A 17,836-nucleotide genomic window follows, 5' to 3' on the forward strand; every position below is an offset into this window, starting at 1 on the left:
ATCATCTCTTTCCCACTTTAACCAGTCCATTTACCCTCTGTGCCCCTCTACAACTAGTCCTTTATCCTCTGTCCCAGTATAACCAGTCCATTTATCCTGCTTATTGTACTGTAACCAGGCCATTTACCCTCTCCGTCCCACTATATACCTTGCTGTCCCACTAAAATTAGTTCTTTTGTCCTCTCTCCCACCATGACCAGTCCATTTACCTTTTCTGTCTCATGATAACCGGGCCATTTGCAGTTTATGTCCCACTGTAACTGTTCCTTTTACCCTCTTTGTCCCATGATAAACATTTATCTTCTCTGTCCCACGATAACTAGTCCATTTACCCTCTGTGCCGTTATAACTGGTCCTTTTACCATATGTGTTTTTGTCATTTCATTCATCCTCTCTGTCCTGGTATAACCAGCCCATTCAACCTTTCTTCCCCACTATAACCAGTCCATTTATCCTCACTAACCCACAAAAACAGGACATTTACTCTTTTTGTCCCACTGTAGCAAGTTCATTTAACCTCTTTGTCCCACTGTAACCAGTCAGTGTACCTTCTTTCAATCTATAACTGGTCATTACCATATCTGTCCCACTATAACCAGTACATTTACCATATTTACCATTTTCCACTGTAAGCAGCCCGTTTACCACAAATGGACTGATTATAGTGGGACAGAGAGGAGGAATGAATTGAATATTGTCGGACAGATATGGTAAATTGACAAGTTATGGTGGGACAAAGAGGGTAAATGGACTGGTTATAGTGGGGCAGATATGATAAGTGTACAATTCATCCTCACTCTCCCAATGTAACTTGTCCATTTACCATATCTGTCTCACAATTGGTAGTTCATTCATCTTCCCTGTCCCATAACCAGTCCATTTACCCTCTCTGTCCCACTATTGCCTCTCTGTCCCACTGTAACCAGTCCATTTACCCTCTTTGTCCCATTATAAACAGTCCATTTACCCTCTCTTACACAATGACCAGTCCAATTACTGCAAATGGACTGATTACAGTGGGAAAGAGAGGATGAATTAACTGAATATAGTTGGACAGATATGGTAAATTGACAAGTTACGGTGGGACAAAGAGGGTAAATGGACTGGTTATAGTGGGACAGATATGATAAATGGACCACTTATCTCACTCTCCCAATGTAACTTTTTTCATATCTGTCCCACAATTGGTAATTCATTCATCCTCTCTGTTCCACTGTAACCAGTGCATTTACCATCTTTGTCCCACTGTAACCAGTCCATTTGCCATCTTTGTCCCACTGTAACCAGTCCATTTATCCTCGCTGTCTGACTATAACTGGTCCAGTTACCATATCTGTCTCACAACTGGTAGTTCATTCATCTTCTCTGTCCCATAACCAGTCCATTTACTCTCTTTGTCCCACTATAACTGGTCGTTACCATATCTGTCCAACTATTGTCAGTTCATTCACACTCTCTGTCCCTCGATAACTTGTTCATTTACCATATATGTTCCACTATTGTTAGTTCATTCATCCTTCCTGTACCAAAACCAGTCCATTTATCCTCTCTGCCGCAGTCTATACAGTCCATTTACCATATATGTCCCACTATAAACAATCCATTTATTGACTATGCCCAACTATAACTTGTTCATTTATTCTGTCTACCTCACTATAGCCAGTGTATTCATATTCTCTTTCACATTATAACCAGACCATTTACCCTCTCTGACTATAAACAGTCCATTTTCCCACTTTGTCCCACTACAACCAGTCCATTTGCCCTCTCTGCCCCACTATAACCAGTCCATTTACCCTCTTTGTCCCACTGTAACCAGTCCACTTACCCTCTCTGTCCCACTGTAACCAGTCCATTTACCCTTTTTGTCCCACTATAACCAGTCCATTCACCCTCTCTGTCCCACTATAACCAGTCCATTTACCCTCTCTGCCCCACTATAATCAGTCCATTTGCCCTCTCTGCCCCACTATAACCAGTCCATTTACCCTCTCTGTCCCACTATGACCAGTCCATGTACCATATCTGCCCCACTATAACCAGTCCATTTGCCCTCTTCGTCCAATGATAACCAGTCCATTTACCCTCTCTGTCCCACTATAACGAGTCCATTTACCCTCTCTGCCCCACTATAACCAGTCAATTTGCCCTCTTTGTCCAACGATAACCAGTCCATTTACCCTCTCTGTCCCACTATAACGAGTCCATTTACCCTCTCTGTCCCACTATAACCAGTCCATTCACCCTCTCTGTCCCACTATAACGAGTCCATTTACCCAGTCTGCCCCACTATAATCAGTCCATTTGCCCGCTCTGCCCCACTATAACCAGTCCATGTACCATATCTGCCCCACTATAACCAGTCCATTTGTCCTCTTTGTCCGATGATAACCAGTCCATTTACCCTCTTTGTCCGATAATAACCAGGCCATTTACCCTCTCTGTCCCACTATAACGAGTCCATTTACCCAGTCTGCCCCACTATAATCAGTCCATTTGCCCGCTCTGCCCCACTATAACCAGTCCATGTACCATATCTGCCCCACTATAACCAGTCCATTTGCCCTCTTTGTCCCACTATGACCAGTCCATTCACCCTCTCTGTCCCACTATAACGAGTCCATTTACCCTCTCTGTCCCACTGTAACCAGTCCATTTACCCTCTTTGTCCCACTGTAACCAGTCCATTTATCCTCTCTGTCCCACTATAACGAGTCCATTTACCCTCTCTGTCCTACTGTAACCAGTCCATTTGCCCTCTTTGTCCAACGATAACGAGTCCATTTACCCTCTCTGTCCCACTATAACGAGTCCATTTACCCTCTCTGTCCCACTGTAACCAGTCCATTTACCCAGTCTGCCCCACTATAATCAGTCCATTTGCCCGCTCTGCCCCACTATAACCAGTCCATGTACCATATCTGCCCCACTATAACTAGTCCATTTACCCTCTCCGTCCCACTATAACCAGTCCATTTGCCCTCTTTGTCCCACTATAACCAGTCCATTTACCCTCTTTGTCCCACTGTAACTAGTCCATTTATCCTCTCTGTCCCACTATAACGAGTCCATTTACCCTCTCTGCCCCACTATAACCAGTCCATTTACCCTCTCCGTCCCACTATAACCAGTCCATTTACCCTCTCTGTCCCACTGTAACCAGTCCATTTACCCTCTCTGTCCCACTATAACCAGTCCATTTACCATATCTGCCCCAATATAACAATTGGTATCTTTCAGAAAATAGTCATTATTTGAAATGTTTTCATCAATCACTGGTAACAGTGATCCAGTCCAGGAACTGTGGTTATTTTAGTTCTTGATGAATCATCTCTAAAAATGGGTCCAAACATTAGAAGCACGGCCACGAATGCGCACACGTGTGCTTTACATGTTTTAACCTGTTTTGTGAGAGCTTTATTTTAATATCTTGTAGTTGCTGGTCTATAAAAAAAAATGTAAGCAGTTATTGAAGATGATATCAAGAAATATTTCCCTTGAAGGGGGTAATAAGTTCACGGTTATATATTCACATCACTGAAATCAGACTCTAAGAAAGAATGGAAAAACAATCAGTGTAACACTGAAAACGCATGAATAGTCGGGGGGGGGGGCACACAATTAATTTAGCTTTTTTAACGGTTCCACGGTGTTGTGCTCTCACTGTTTTTGCTCCACGCTTTCTCAAACATCACTCTTTACTGTATCACACTTCACATCACATAACTTCTTTGGCACGATGGAAAAATAAGATCAGAAGCCTCCCAACAAGCAAAAACATGCAGGGGCTGAGCTGGAAGATGCAGCGTTGAACGGCGACAGAAAAAAGGCGGCGAGAGAGCGAGCAGGTGTGGTGGGAAAGAGCCGTGGGCTTCAGGGAGAGAAGAGATCAATAACTAATTTCAGTACCGAGCTTCACTTGCACAGTTTTCCAATAAAGCTTGGATGGAGAGCTGGCTGAGCCCTCCCCCACTATCTCTCTTTTATCAGAGCCTCCTCTCTTTGTGGAGCAGCTCTGCAGTTTTTTTCTGTTTGTTGGTTGGTGAATTATGTTCCCATGCTTGTGTATTATAGGTACAGATGTAATCCAACGTTGTCGCGGATTCTTTTTTTTTCTTTTTTTTTTGTAATTTCCATGTGTCCTCTGTGAGTGCTCCCACCATCAGCCCATGTAACTTTATTTCCCTGCCTCCTGCGGCCCCCTCCCCTCTCTCTCTCCTCCCTGATTCGACCAGGAGCGCGCACCGTTGAGGTTTTGTCATGAGATTGAGACGGACAGGAGAGTGAAGCGTGTGTCATGCAGAGCCGCTGCTGCTGCGGCTGCTGCTGCTGCTCGGCTCCTCAGAGGCTCTGACCTAGATAACCATGAGGAGCTGGAGCGCTCGGAAGCCTTGGAGCCACTCCAGCTCCAGCAATGTCATGACGGGGTTAGTTGTGTAACGCAATGTCCTATTTAGTTTGCTCGGTACACAAGCACGCACACATGGGCGCGAACATATATGGACCCTATGGTGTTCCCGTCGCGCAGCACATTTCTCTGTGGCTTCTTACAAAAAAAAAAAGAAAGAGGGAGAGAAGGGAAGAAATGCTTGTGTGCGTGAGAGGGAGGGAAAGACACGAATCCAGGAATGGTTGGTAGAACCATTCCATCTCATGCAGCTCTGCTCAACGAAACCATGTCAAAACACGCAAGCGCGCTATTTTGGCGGTGCTGCAGTTATTTCCCCTATAATTGAGTTTAGTTGTCAGCTTCTGAGAGGAGCTGCCGCTGCGTGGTCACATAGGAGCAGCAGCCAGCACGCATCGAACGATGAAACTGCTCACATTTGTTTCATTTAAAGTGAGTAGAAGCAGCCTCAACACAAACGCACAGACGCGCCGTTGTCATGTTGAGAAAATAACATATAGATGGAGCCTGGACGGGGAAAAAACCCTAAAAAAAAACAACAACCCTAAATCTTTGACCCTGACATGTGGGCTGCATCTCGACAGGAGCAACACTGCCACCTGGTGTCTTTCGACTCGCATTGCAGCATTTGGCATATTGGGAGCCGGGGTGAAGCTTCACTGGCCCAGTTGATGTTGAACTCGGCAGTTTCAGGGAGTCATATTTCCTTCAGCGTGCACTTGTTGGTACTGTCACATCACAGTACGAAGTTTCAGATTGATTATATAGAGGGCTTATTCATGTGAACCAAGTTAATAGATGGAAATGCTGTGGTCAACAACCAGTTACTAATCACAATAGGAAAAATATGCAAATGACAACGATTTACTTATTACCTGCCAATCTGTCGATCATCATCCTTGAAAAAAAATTTTTTTTGGTCAATTTGAAGAACCATAAGAAAATAGAAACCTAATTTTTTCCCTCTTCATGTTAAAAGAAAGAATGTGGGAAAGACAAAGATTATTGTCTATTTATATAAAGAAAAAGATGTACTATATCGCATTTCCAATATAACAAAAAATGCATTATGGTGGTCAAAGAACCAACATAATGAATGACACTGAGGTAATTCGCATATTTTGAGCGGAATTATTTTCTGTAATAAGAACAATAATAAAACCTGACCAGCATGGCACTTTATTTTTCCAATTTATGATAGAAGTCATGAGAAATTTATACTTTTTCCACATAAATGCTGAACAATCAGTGGCAGGCAACCAAAACTCTGCTTTGGTGCAGCTTATTTGTTGCCACAGTTGGCTCCTCAAAGGCAGCCTGCTCCTGTTCTGAGTGAAAGATTCATTATACAAAATCAGCTTCACCTCCAGTTATGAAAATAAAAAACATCAAAAAGTTAAAAAGTTGCTCGTCAGAAGAATTTACAGAATTCATTTAGCCAGACAAACAGCTCCACAACTAAGAAAGAAACATGAATTAAATCAGTTCTTCTACAGCAAAACATGAAATATGTGAATTTGGCACAACAGCACGATTCAAAAGGATTCAGAAAGTGCTCAGATTTGTCAGGTTTTCGGGAATTCCTCAGTCCAGTTGTTGATGGGTTCAGCTGTGGCTGTGCTGGGGCTTGAAGCGGTCCCAGCCGGGCTTTGGCGTGTAGGTGAGCTCAGGAAGAAGAAACTCTTTGAGTCTATCTGGTAAAGGCAAAGCTTTCACTCTGTCCTCGAGAGGCCACGGCTGCAGCTGGCCCCGTATGAAGGCCCGGCAAAGACATCGCAGAGCGGGAGGGTTGGAGTCGCGAGCTAAAATGCGGTCGCGCAGGTCTAGCAGGGCCTGTGAGTATGGGTGAGGGTCGTGGCTTTGTTCAGGGATCTCCAGCCAGGAAGGTGCGCGCAGCACGGGGAGGTCGACTCTCGCTAAGTTGAGCAGAGCCTCGGCTTGCTCAATCAGCTCTAAGGCATGACTCTGATCGGAGCTCTGCTGCAGGGCTGTTTGGAGCCGCTGGAAAAGCAGGCCGTAAGCGAACCAACAGGAGTCTCCGTGAAGAGAGCAGACCAAAGAGCTGCCGCTCTGAATTAGGAGAACCGCCAGAGGGAAAAGTAGGTCAAAGTGCTCCAGGCTGGTCCGTGTCAGTGAGGATTCTCCATCCTCATTCAGACAGCAGCTGGGGTCCAAACCATGTGCCAGCAGAAGCCGTGTCGTTTTCAGGCAGAATTTTCCAATCTCAGCAGCATCCTCCTCATTGGCATCCAGAGCTTCCTTAATCAGGAACACCAGCAAGGACTCGACTGTTTCACCGTCCTGGGTGGCAGCACTGATGTCAGCGCCTGGAAGTGAAGAGAACATCAACCAAACCACCTGGGTTTGTAACTGCTAAGGAGTTTTATTAGACTAGCAAATTAAGCTAGCAGGTTTGTCAGCTTAGAATTTTGACCCCAGTATGTATCAGACTGCACAAACAGCAAATAAATCAGTGGAATAAACTCCACCGACTTATTTGCTGTTTGTGCAAATAAGGCCGTCTCAAAGCGATCTTGTTTTGTTGTATAGTCGGCTTTTGCTCCAGAGGGCTTTCCAAATGATCACTGTAATTAAAGTACAGTACAATAAAGGTCTCATTTTCTGACACTAAGTTTTGGCCATTCATTCATTGTGAGCCACAATCATCAAAACACTCAAAATAAATCCAAGTGTGAGTAATAAGTTTGTGTAACATACAAGTTTCACTCGCTGGATTGAGTTATTGGACTAAATCAACCGCTGACATAGATATTGGACTCTATTTCGATGCACCTGCCTCTCTGAGGCTGAGCCAGGCCATCATGTCTGCCGGCCTCAAAAACCACAATCCTTTCAACCAGTTGAGTTTGTGTCAAGGAAAGAACTCGTCGCCTCCAACGTCGGCTACTGCGCAGATACTCTTCCCTCTAAAAATGTGCTAATCCCACAAGAGAGTCATTTATCAATGGAACACTTCAGACGTGTTTGTAAAATGATGAACAGCGACTCGTCCTTAACTGCAGCTGCAGCTGTTCAAAGGAAGCTGTGAATATATAGCGAGGACGCAGCATTCCTTTGTAGTTTGTTTTCGGTTTTGGTTAAATTAATTGATATTGATGTTTTGTTAAATGAAGTCTGCAACAAAATATCTTGTTGATACGGTTCCATTATAACTTGTTAGCAAAAGGTCATGCTGACTTATTAACGAGAACATTTCAATATGACATTTAAATCGGGATGCTGAGCCCCATATTAGTGTCTGAACATCTGGAGGTAGGGTATTCTCAGTCCGTACCTCTCTGCAGCAGCAGCTGGATGTTCCCCGTGTTGTGCACAGTGAGCCCGTCGCTGCTGGCCAAGGCATGGAGCAGTGGTGTTTTTCCTTCAAAAATAAGTTGACGAAATGAACGAGAAGGAGTTCAGAGCGATCAGAGCACCACTAACTTACTGTGTTTGTCCCCTGCGTTGACATCGGCGCCCATATCCAGCAGAGTGAGCAGGCAGAGGAGTCGTTCTGACTCTTCACTGGCCAGATCCAAAGGACTGCTCTCATGAATCTGGCGAGTAAAGAGTATTTACACCTAAGCAGATACAGATACCAGGAGAGGACGGAAACTAAAGACAGACGCTCCCTCACCCTGTCCCTCTTCTCAATGTCGGCTCCGTGGCTCACAAGCAGCCTCACCATGGTCGGCCTGTTCCTCAAGACTGCCACGTGTAGAGGATTGTAGTACGACACTGGATCTGGAGGATCAGCAAACATTTACAGTGAGAAAATATGTCAAGGTTTGCTAGTTCATGCTGTCAAACACGGGGAGATAATTAGCACAAATCCTGTGATCGACTCAATCAGGAAAAATTGCTCATGCTGCCTGTCTAGCACACTAATTATGGTAAAAACTTACAGCAGATGGTATAAAGACAACAATGCAAGTTTTGCTACTTATGTTGTTCAGTATCAACATTCAAGAAATATTAAAAGAGCTGACTCTCCCTCTAGGAGCTGTCTGTCTGTCCCAGGAGAGGGAGTTCGTTGCAACCACCAGATGTCACCGTAGCAGCAGGACAGTTTGAACGACAGAGTCTGGTTTCAAAACACATACTGTCATTCAACTCAGATTTAACTAGATTAATTGCTCATTAATGGAGAATCATGGGGGTTTACCATAGACAAAATGGAGCAAATGGAACTGCTTTCTAATGTTTGCTTGTTTTAAAATGAAAGTCTTTTTTTTAAAGATCTGTGTTCTTACATACACGTTACATTGGATGTTAGTGGTAAATTGTATTATAATAAGCAAGCATGAATGTTTTGATTCCACAAATTTGCCTACTGTTACATATTGTATCAAGAAAAACAATCAGATATGTAAAGTTACATTTGGTTTCAAAAACCGAGAGTTTTAAATCTCGGTTGTGAAACCTCACTAACATTTGTGGAAGGTCACATGACTGTTATCACATAACCACACTAGGATATTTAGTACAAGTTGATTAGGGACTAAATATCCTAGTGTGGTTATGTGATAACAGTCAAGGGTTAAACATAAAGCCTGACAGGTCAGGTTTAAAGTCCCTGTGATATGTTATATATGTAATATAAAAAGTAAAATGCGAGAATTAAGTCTTAATGCTACAAAATAAACAAACCAAGTCTTTCTCCACATGCTGCCCTTTGAAATGATACATAGTCGCACTAATAACCAACTAAATGACAAACGTTTTCCTGTCATGTAAAAGCCGAAAGCACCACTGGGTGTTTTTAGATCAAATGCAGTGAGTCTATGATCAAAAGAATCACTGCTCAGTCTCTCTTGACTGATTCTCTGACTCATTGACTATTTTTTTATATGTCACACATGTAAAAACGTATCTTTAATAGACAGCACACACATCACTACCTTCAAAGTTCAGATCAGCTCCATAACGTAGAAGAATTTCTGCTGCATAAAGGAGACCTCGCTCGGCCACCTTAAAGAGAGCGTAGCTGATGCCCTCTCGAAATACTTCAGAATGGGACTCTCGCTCCAGGAGCTCCACCAGGGAAGAGCAAATCCCAGACTGCTCCTCAGGACTTCGCACCCTGGAAACAAAAGTTGCAGCGTTTCTTTCAAAATCCGCCTTTCTAACCACACTTTAAGTGTAGTGATTTGATACCTTCCATAAAAACAGATTATTGTTAATAATCACCTGTCACCCTGATCTCCTTCCTCCATCCCAACAGCACACATGATGGCATCAACCAATGGCTGATACTCATAAATGATCCTCCGAAAGCCGTGAAGGAAAGGCATGGCTTCTCCGCTAGAGCTACACTTCTCACGGGGCTCACTTCTTTTGAACAGACAGTAAAATTAAATAAAAACAGAGTTAACGTGGTCTTCAGTGCTACTGGGTGGCGACACTACGAGAAACCCGCATCCAAGCTGGTAGATAGTATTTCTGCCTGGCGTTATCTTTGCTGAACACTATGGCCGCCATGTTTTAAGTAAAGTTATAAGCAGTTTATTGAAGACAAACGCTAAACGTCACGTTCAGGCTCGGCATTGATGTCCTAAGGTTGTTCGCAACGCTTACTAAATTATGAGAAATAAAATCGACAAATGAATAACATACTCACACCAGTCATTTAACTTTCAAACAGAAAAAGCCTTGGGCACGCCCACTAAGTCCGGCCGTATTTTGATTCCCGACGAAAACAAGGACAAAATAAACGTTCCGCAGCGACCATGAGATTGTCTCTTTCCCCTTAAGTCACATTTTTTTTATTTTTCTTGTAATTGTCTGTAGTTTGTAGATTTGCCGATTCTTTTCAGCTTCTGACCGTCCCCAGCATTTAAAACCATAACGTGTTTTGAGGGTGTTGAACAATGAATGTGAAAAATTAATAGTTTCATGACTATATTAACAGAAATGTGTATAAGAAATGAATCCAGTTTATTTATATGTTTTTTTATATTTCAACATTGACACCTTAAAATATATTTTATATTAAACAACATGCGCACTAAGGGAAGTTTACATCAACATCATGCTTGTTCAGCATGGCAAACCTCTCTTTTGATTTAGTATGATGACAGATGGCTGTTTGACAGTGTGCATGGCACAAAAACAGCATCGTCACTGACAAACATATCTCAGTGAGAGAGAGCTAGAGTACCGACACACCCATTTAGAGGCTGAAACCATACTGATAAAAAAGGGAACTTATCTGTTTAAATGTTGAATTGAATGACAACAAAAGAAACTTGTTTAAAAGGGGATGATTGGATAATTTGAATGTGGAGATGAATGCTAACAAACAAAACATATTCAAATATCACGACAGTAAAGCTCAATAAAAAATTCAGTTGATCATTGTGGTAAAATGACGATCTGCTCCTGCATTTTTCCGCTGTTGAACTGAATACTTTTGTACTTTTGTAACAAATAACAAAGAATTAATCCCAAGTGTATTCTGCATTGAGAGTGTTACAGAACAGGCACAGGAATGTCAATGCTGTGAGGGTCCTCATTTGTCCAGTTGCATGGTTGCATTTTGTCCAGTGCATGGTTTTACCAGCCCAATCACATCTTCCCCTCCATTCTGAACAACACGTGGGCTGCTGTGGAGAATTTCAGGTTTCTGGGATCTTCAATCTCCCAGGACCAACATTGACACCATCAGGAAAAAGGCCCAGCAGAGGATGTACTTCCTGTGCCAGCTCAGGAAGTCCAGCCTGCCTCAAGAACTGCTGATCCAGTTTTACACTAACATCATCCAATCTTTCCTCTGTTACTCCATCACTCTGTGGTTTGGGTTGTCACCAAACAGTACAGGACCAGACTACAACGGACAGTCAGGACTGCAGAGAGAATCATCGGAACCAGCATGCCCTCCATCCAGGACCCATAGAAGTCCAGAGTCAGGAAATGGGCTGGAAGCATTTCTGCAGATCCATCACAGCCTGGTCACAACCTGTTCCAACTCCTCCCCTCTGGTCGGCGCTACAGAGCGCTGTAGGCCAAAACAAGCAGATCCAGGAACAGTTTCTTCCCACAGGCTGTCAGGAACAATCACTGTGGTATTACTGCCGTTTGTGTATACTGTACAATAACAATGCCATTTCCACTTGTTCACACCATATCTATTATCTAACATATCTATTTTTTAATTAAAAAAACCCTAAAAAATATTCATGCACCATTTGCACTTTAATGCTAATTTTATTACATTGTTTTGGTACAAGAGAGTGCTGTAAACCAGAGTCAATTTCCTCATACATGAAAACTTACCTGGCCAATAAAGCTGATTCTGATTCTGATTCTGATTCTGATCCGTGCCAGGATTGCCACCGTCAGTACTGTTGAGGAAAGCTCCTTCTTATTCCTCACAGCTCCAGCTCAGGTTCTGAAACCTCCTGGCCACAAGACTGTCAAACAGCTTCATCCACCAGGCTGTCAGGATGTTGAACCCAATCCACTATCTTCCCCCCTGCCCTTAACTTTGCTGGGCTCTGCCCCCTCCACCCCAGGTCACTGGACTATTTTCCACTCACATCACACTCTCATATTCTCTACCTGTAAAAAGGCCAACCTATTTATTATTTTTTAAATTGTGTTTTCTAATGTATTTTTTCCCCCTTATTTTAGGCAAATGAATTATTACGTTTTATCACAACACTAAAGTGAGTGATATTATTTTGGTTTATCTGTAAGTTTTACACAGAGTGAATTAATAAAAGTCTTTGGAACCCTGAATCAATTGGAATCCTTCATTTGGCAGAAGCAAGAACAAAAAGCTGCAAGAATTAATTTGAGAGCATGTAAGTTTCTCCTATGAAGCAGAAAGAAATTCAATCAAGGTTTATTTCATTCCAGTTTATCCACTTTCACCACAATCATTGTTGCATCAGTGGTAAGCCATCAATTAAGTATTGCCGACTGATAGCAGCATGACTCTCATCCATGTGGTTATGGTGCCTTCAGTCTAGAACCAAGTACTCATTAAGAAACTGCTTTGGTTTTCTTTTGAAAGTGATTGGTACTTGAATCTGAACACACATTCGTCTGATAAATAAAACTTTTTTTTTCGTAATAAAGTCAAGTTCATCGTGTGTTTTGAAGCCTGCAGTAAGAAGAATTTTTAGTCTCTTGCTGAGCAATTGAGTAGAAAGACAAAGAAAATAATGGAATGGCCATATTTTCTGAATGAGTTTTAGCATGAGGCTAATGAGGCTTCACAAAACACACCAGGACTGGAAAACAAACTAAATCAATAAGTTCAAATCATGTTCTTATATTATGACACTAAACCTCACCGCATTCAACATAAAAGTATTAGCCACATCGTTGAAACTTATGAAAATAAATAAAAAAGAGACATAAGAAATACCCAAATACATAACTCACACAATAAATATGTTGTATTCTTTTAATATAATGTGAATGTTTGCCCATGTACACTGCAGTTGCCTAAAGATAAGTGTGGCTTCTGCATTGATTTCTCAGTATCTAAACGGTGAAGCAAAGTTTCCCGGACTATTTCAGCACTGTGCTGTCCCATTGGCTTTCAAGAAAAAATATCTCCTCATCAAGATAAACATACTGAGAACCAACCACCAATTCCTCACCTTAGTTGTGAGAAGGAAAGGGTAAAGGAGAAAAAGGATTCCAAGCAGTAGATAAGCACCAAAATTCATAATGTTGCAGCAGCAATTCAGCCTCTTTTAATAGTGTGTGATTAAAGTTGTTGCTCAGATTACAGCTATTAAATAGAAATTGAGGCACTCCAAATCTATCTAAACTATCACCCCCATTCAGGTTGTCTCTTCTCTCTAATTTTAAGCTGGATTTGAGGGATGGGTGAAACTAAAAAAAAGTGAGAGGATGACTTCAGATTCATACCTCTACTACCTCACAAGTAAATTGTCTCTGTGGTACAAAGCCTGGTATCAAAATGACTTTGTTGGCAACAATTTGCAGGCAATAGATTGGATCTCTTCGAAAACATCCTTCATCCAGTTCACATTTCCACTACATCCCAAAGGAAACACAACACAATAAGACTTTCATTTGTTCCCCAGATGATAAATGTGACCCCACTTGAGCCTCATGATTATCATATTACCACATGTAAAATAGGAATAAATTCAAATTTGCCTTCAAACCTCCTCTCCTTTTTTGTAACCACAAAGTGCTGTCAAGGGAAAAGATTTACATCGCAAAGCAATGCTGCTTGGTTTCTCCCAGGAGAATAATGCATTAAGCAGTCTTTAGTTGATTACTGTGAATGCCAAGTACTTAAAGAGGTAATAAACCAGATCAGAAAGTGATCCCTGCAGCTCCTGACAAAGCTGCACCCCCTGAGGTGAAAGTTGATAAAACACCGATGTTAAGGGTGGATGCAGTAACATAATGGAGGAGCGAACCAAAGTGAGTTGGTATCCATCGTGCAAATCCAAGAACTAGAATTATGAGAGCAACAGGTCCAGGCCCAATATCCATTGTGCTGGCAGCACAATGCTGAGTGCAGATTGTGGCTGGAAATAATCAGCCCTTTTAAAGGTCAGAGGGAGCTAAGCACACCCATAGTGGGCACAAAATGACACAGTCATGCAGATAAGAAATAGCTCTGTAGGAAGGATTGAGGGGAGTTCACCTAGTCCAATTTATGTTATCGTGGCTGCTCTACTGTCAGTCAAATATAATGGCACATCCGGTAAAATACAACGATGAGAAACTTCTGGCCTTAATAGCCCGCTGGGAAGTGTTGTATAATGGAATACTTTAATACTAATGAGCACAGTACCATTTGTGATGCTACCATATTATAAAGCAGGTTAATGTCAGACATGTTTTTAAATAAAGAAAATATGGGGTTGATTCCTCCTCAGCGTATTTCCCCTTTGTTAAAAAAAACAAATTTGGCAACTATCTAAGTAAAAACAGGAGCTATTTTTGAAAACACTTAAATCATTTATGCTTTTGGTGGGGGAGACTGGAGGAAAACATGGGCAGATTGACTGAACCCAACATCAAACCATGGGGTCAAACCCATGACCTTGTTGCTGTGAGGCAACAGCGCTAAGCTAAAAGTACCCCACATATTCTTTCTGAGGTGATTCAAACCAAGCTTGTAACCAACTACAATTTAAATGTTACACATTTCCTCATTTTCTTTCCTAAGTGAGTTTTATAAAGTAAGGATTTCAATAATGTAACTTGTATGGGTTTTAATAACACGGTCTTTCATACTTGCCATGCTACAAACACGCTACAACATAGGAAGAGCTGGTTTCTAATAAATGGATGTTCTCTGTGCTGGTTGCATGCCATCAACCTCCCATCAAGAACAATTTTATTTCTTCATCCATCCTTTAAGTTGCTTATAAGAAACGTTCTTCTCCTGTTATTTCCAGAGTTAATAAAGTGTTCAGTATTTCTCTGATTGCTTTCAGTTGTGTTTTGGCAGCAAAATGAAAGACGGCTCCTTTGGGAGTAGTGACTTGCGGTATTCTGGGCTATTTGAAGGTCGCTCATTGCTTTCCCTCTGGGCATCAGTCTTGAAAACAGAATGACGGCCCCGGAGAGGCTGATAAGTAAATACTGTTTTAATGGGCTGAATGGCTGCTGGTAATCTGTGCACGCAGGAGGTGGGCAGCTATAGGGCACAGAGGGTGACAGGGCGTTCTGCTGCTGTGGTTATTATTAATGCTATCATAGATCAGATAGGCCAGGGCAGGACAATGAAAGGTGGTGATGAATTTGGGCCTCTGTCTACCTGCTGACTGGAGGACACGCTGAGGCTGGTTAAGGTCATGGATGAAGGATACCACCAGAGAAAGACACAAGGGACCATTCATTATGATTGCATGCACCGCAGGGAACTACTGAAGGTCTTGGGTGGCTGTTGGAACTTTCAAACCACAACCTTTGGGCTTCTATGTACACTGTTAGACTTCTGTACCATCGCAGGAAAGTGCGATTGGAATGGAATGTTTGCTGTTTGTCCAATCTATTGTGTAGATCCCCGTCTGTCGAGGCATCGTTCCATACTATTAACTGCCATAGTGGACGCTGGACAAGAGGCAGGACTATCCCCTGACACCTTTGTCTCCAATTACACAGAGTAAATGTCTTTGGGCTTCGGGAGGAATGGGGGGGATGGAAAACCCACACGGTGAGAATTGCGGAAACCCAGGTGGGAACCTCAATCTTCCTTCCCATGGTGCAACTCCGGGTTGTTTTTGGGTTAAATTACATGATGCAATGCTGTAAAACAAACAGTCATCCATCCAGCCAGCTTAAAAGTCTGTATTTCATATTGTGTATGCAATTTATAAACTGATTAAAGTTAAACAATAGTGTAAAAGTCCACCATTTGCATTCAAAATGTATATCTGTGTATATGTGAAGGTTCTCAGTCATCCAGGTCATGGAAATTGGAGTCGTTCGGTGACGTTTAAACGTCAGAAACACACAGAATGTGTAATCGATTCTAAAGCCAAGATTGTTTCCTCATCTAAAGTTGTCTCCCAGAGAGACGATGGCTGGTGTATGAATTCTCACAGCAGCCAGTGTGTAATTTAATCTTTGGAATGGAAATAACATGTGTGGAACTCAGAGGGGTCCATCTACTCTTATAATGACTTCCAGCTTCAGACGATGTAACCGAAGCCGCCGGAGCTCGGCTGGGCTCTGAGAGGACCTCAGTGTAGCGTGGTCTTCAGAAGATTGATCTCAGCGCTGGCTCGTAGTCTGACTGTTTTTGCAGATATAGGGGGAAAAAAGCCTTTGCGTGAGTGATCTTCCAACACGTCATTACAGCGAGAAAAATGGTTTAGCATGAACGGACTCCCCCACCCAAACATGTTCCAATGGTTTTTGCAGACAAGTCTCTTTTCAGCCGATAAAACATACTGCTCTGGGTTTCTATCTATCTATCTATCTATCTATCTATCTATCTATCTATCTATCTATCTATCTATCTATCTATCTATCTATCTATCTATCTATCTATCTATCTATCTATCTATCTATCTATCTATCTATCTATCTATCTATCTATCTTGCTGTCTGTCTGTCTGTCTGTCCGTCCGTCCGTCCGTTCGTCTCACTGTCTAACTGTCCAGCTCAACAGAATAATTGTGTACCTATCTACAGTTTGTTCACAACAGTGTGAGTATCATGTGAGACCACAGACTGATCAACCAGAACATTCAAACAGCTAAGGAGTGTTGTGTGATCCACTTTAAACAGATCACAGGCCACGTCGTGATTGTCGGTGGTGGAATAGGATCGAGTCCCAGGGCACAAGTACCCTTCAGAAATGACTTGTCTAAGGCAACAACAAGTCCAAAGGTTCTCAGTTTGACCTTCTGAGTCTCCAGATCCCAGAGCAATCCAGCAGTCCCGGTATGTGAAGCAACCACAATTGCCCCCCCCCTCCATTTCATGGAAGGACCACCAGGTACAACATGACTATCTGAGAAGTCCCATGTCCACTTTTAGACAGGTGGTTTTCATATATGGATGATTTCTGCTGTTTCAGATGAGGACATTTTCAGACCCCATACTGGAGTCAAATATAAATCAAGTCCTGGCACCAAATTCCAGAACTGCACGGTTTAAACCACCTTTCTTCTCTGTCCCTGATTGAATTCCGGAGAACCGTTTAAAGAACTATATCACTGGCTGATTCAAACGTGACCTTTAATAGTTACACCCAATAAGCTGGCAAATGAGCGTGTGGCAAATGTAAACATCCTGTGGCCGGGCTAGATCACTATAGCCTTCATCCCCACTGATATAAACCAACGCATGTGTGCAGCAACACCAAGAAACAGGCCCGCCATGAAACGCTACTTATCTGGCAAAGTGGTTGAGAAATGTAAAGAATTATCCAGCCACATCAAAACAAAATGTTTTGCTTTGAGTTTTCCTTCCATTCAGAATAAATTAAATGTTAATAATGTGCGTGTTCCTCCGAATGCCAGTTGATGCCTATTTGTACCCAGGAACCTGTTTTATTACTGTCTTGTCAATTTATGCCTGCTGTGGCTAATTTGCGCTGCACATCATACAATAGAGGCAAATTAACAATTTTCACTGGGTTTTTATTTGCCTCTAAAATACAAACACCAAGACAAGCCAGAAATGTTTTCTCTCGATTTTCCATCTTACTCTTTAGCAGGAAAGAAGAGCATTTCAATGATTTTCCAGTATTCATGGAGACATACCCCCTTTCCTTAATAAGCACATCAGGAAATATTGCGCCCTGCTTTTACTATCGACTTGTTTCATTACAGCGCTGCACATTTCATTACCACAAGGAAGAATGACATAACTGAGGCTCATTTGGGTATTTCAAAGTGCTTCTTCCCGCGATGGCTCATTTGAGCATGAAAAGATCGACAGCCTCGCTCACGGTTCACCTTAAGAGGGTCG

At 42.3% G+C, this 17,836-nt stretch overlaps 1 protein-coding gene across 2 annotated transcripts; it reads right to left on the reverse strand.

The window, feature by feature from the left end:
- Positions 1–5,566: 5,566 nt before the first annotated feature.
- asb6 (ankyrin repeat and SOCS box containing 6) lies at positions 5,567–10,142 on the reverse strand. Of its 2 annotated transcripts, none has more exons than XM_003974502.3 (7): positions 10,029–10,142; positions 9,599–9,739; positions 9,310–9,491; positions 8,046–8,152; positions 7,857–7,965; positions 7,704–7,790; positions 5,567–6,735 (listed from the first exon to the last, which is right to left on the reverse strand). In XM_003974502.3, the coding sequence occupies exons 2-7, from the start codon at positions 9,700–9,702 to the stop codon at positions 6,014–6,016; spliced, it is 1,311 nt and encodes a 436-aa protein (XP_003974551.2). In that variant the 5' UTR covers positions 9,703–9,739; positions 10,029–10,142; the 3' UTR covers positions 5,567–6,013. The 2 variants fall into 2 exon arrangements, with proteins under 2 accessions (XP_003974551.2, XP_011613510.2); XM_011615208.2 differs by having other exon boundaries at positions 9,599–9,742; positions 10,029–10,124.
- Positions 10,143–17,836: the final 7,694 nt, after the last annotated feature.

Source organism: Takifugu rubripes, chromosome 21 (assembly GCF_901000725.2).
Source record: "Takifugu rubripes chromosome 21, fTakRub1.2, whole genome shotgun sequence".
Classification (NCBI taxonomy): Eukaryota; Metazoa; Chordata; class Actinopteri; order Tetraodontiformes; family Tetraodontidae; genus Takifugu; species Takifugu rubripes.

Bases quoted from the DNA above. Each gene is read 5' to 3' on its own strand.
- asb6 (XM_003974502.3), bottom strand. From the start codon at position 9,702: ATGCCTTTCCTTCACGGCTTTCGGAGGATCATTTATGAGTATCAGCCA. The intron at 9,492-9,598 runs GTGATTATTAAC...TTTTGTTTCCAG, and splicing joins GAAGGAGATCAGGGTGACAG to GGTGCGAAGTCCTGAGGAGC. The intron at 6,736-7,703 runs GTACGGACTGAG...CTTCACTTCCAG, and splicing joins CCAGCTGCTGCTGCAGAGAG to GCGCTGACATCAGTGCTGCC.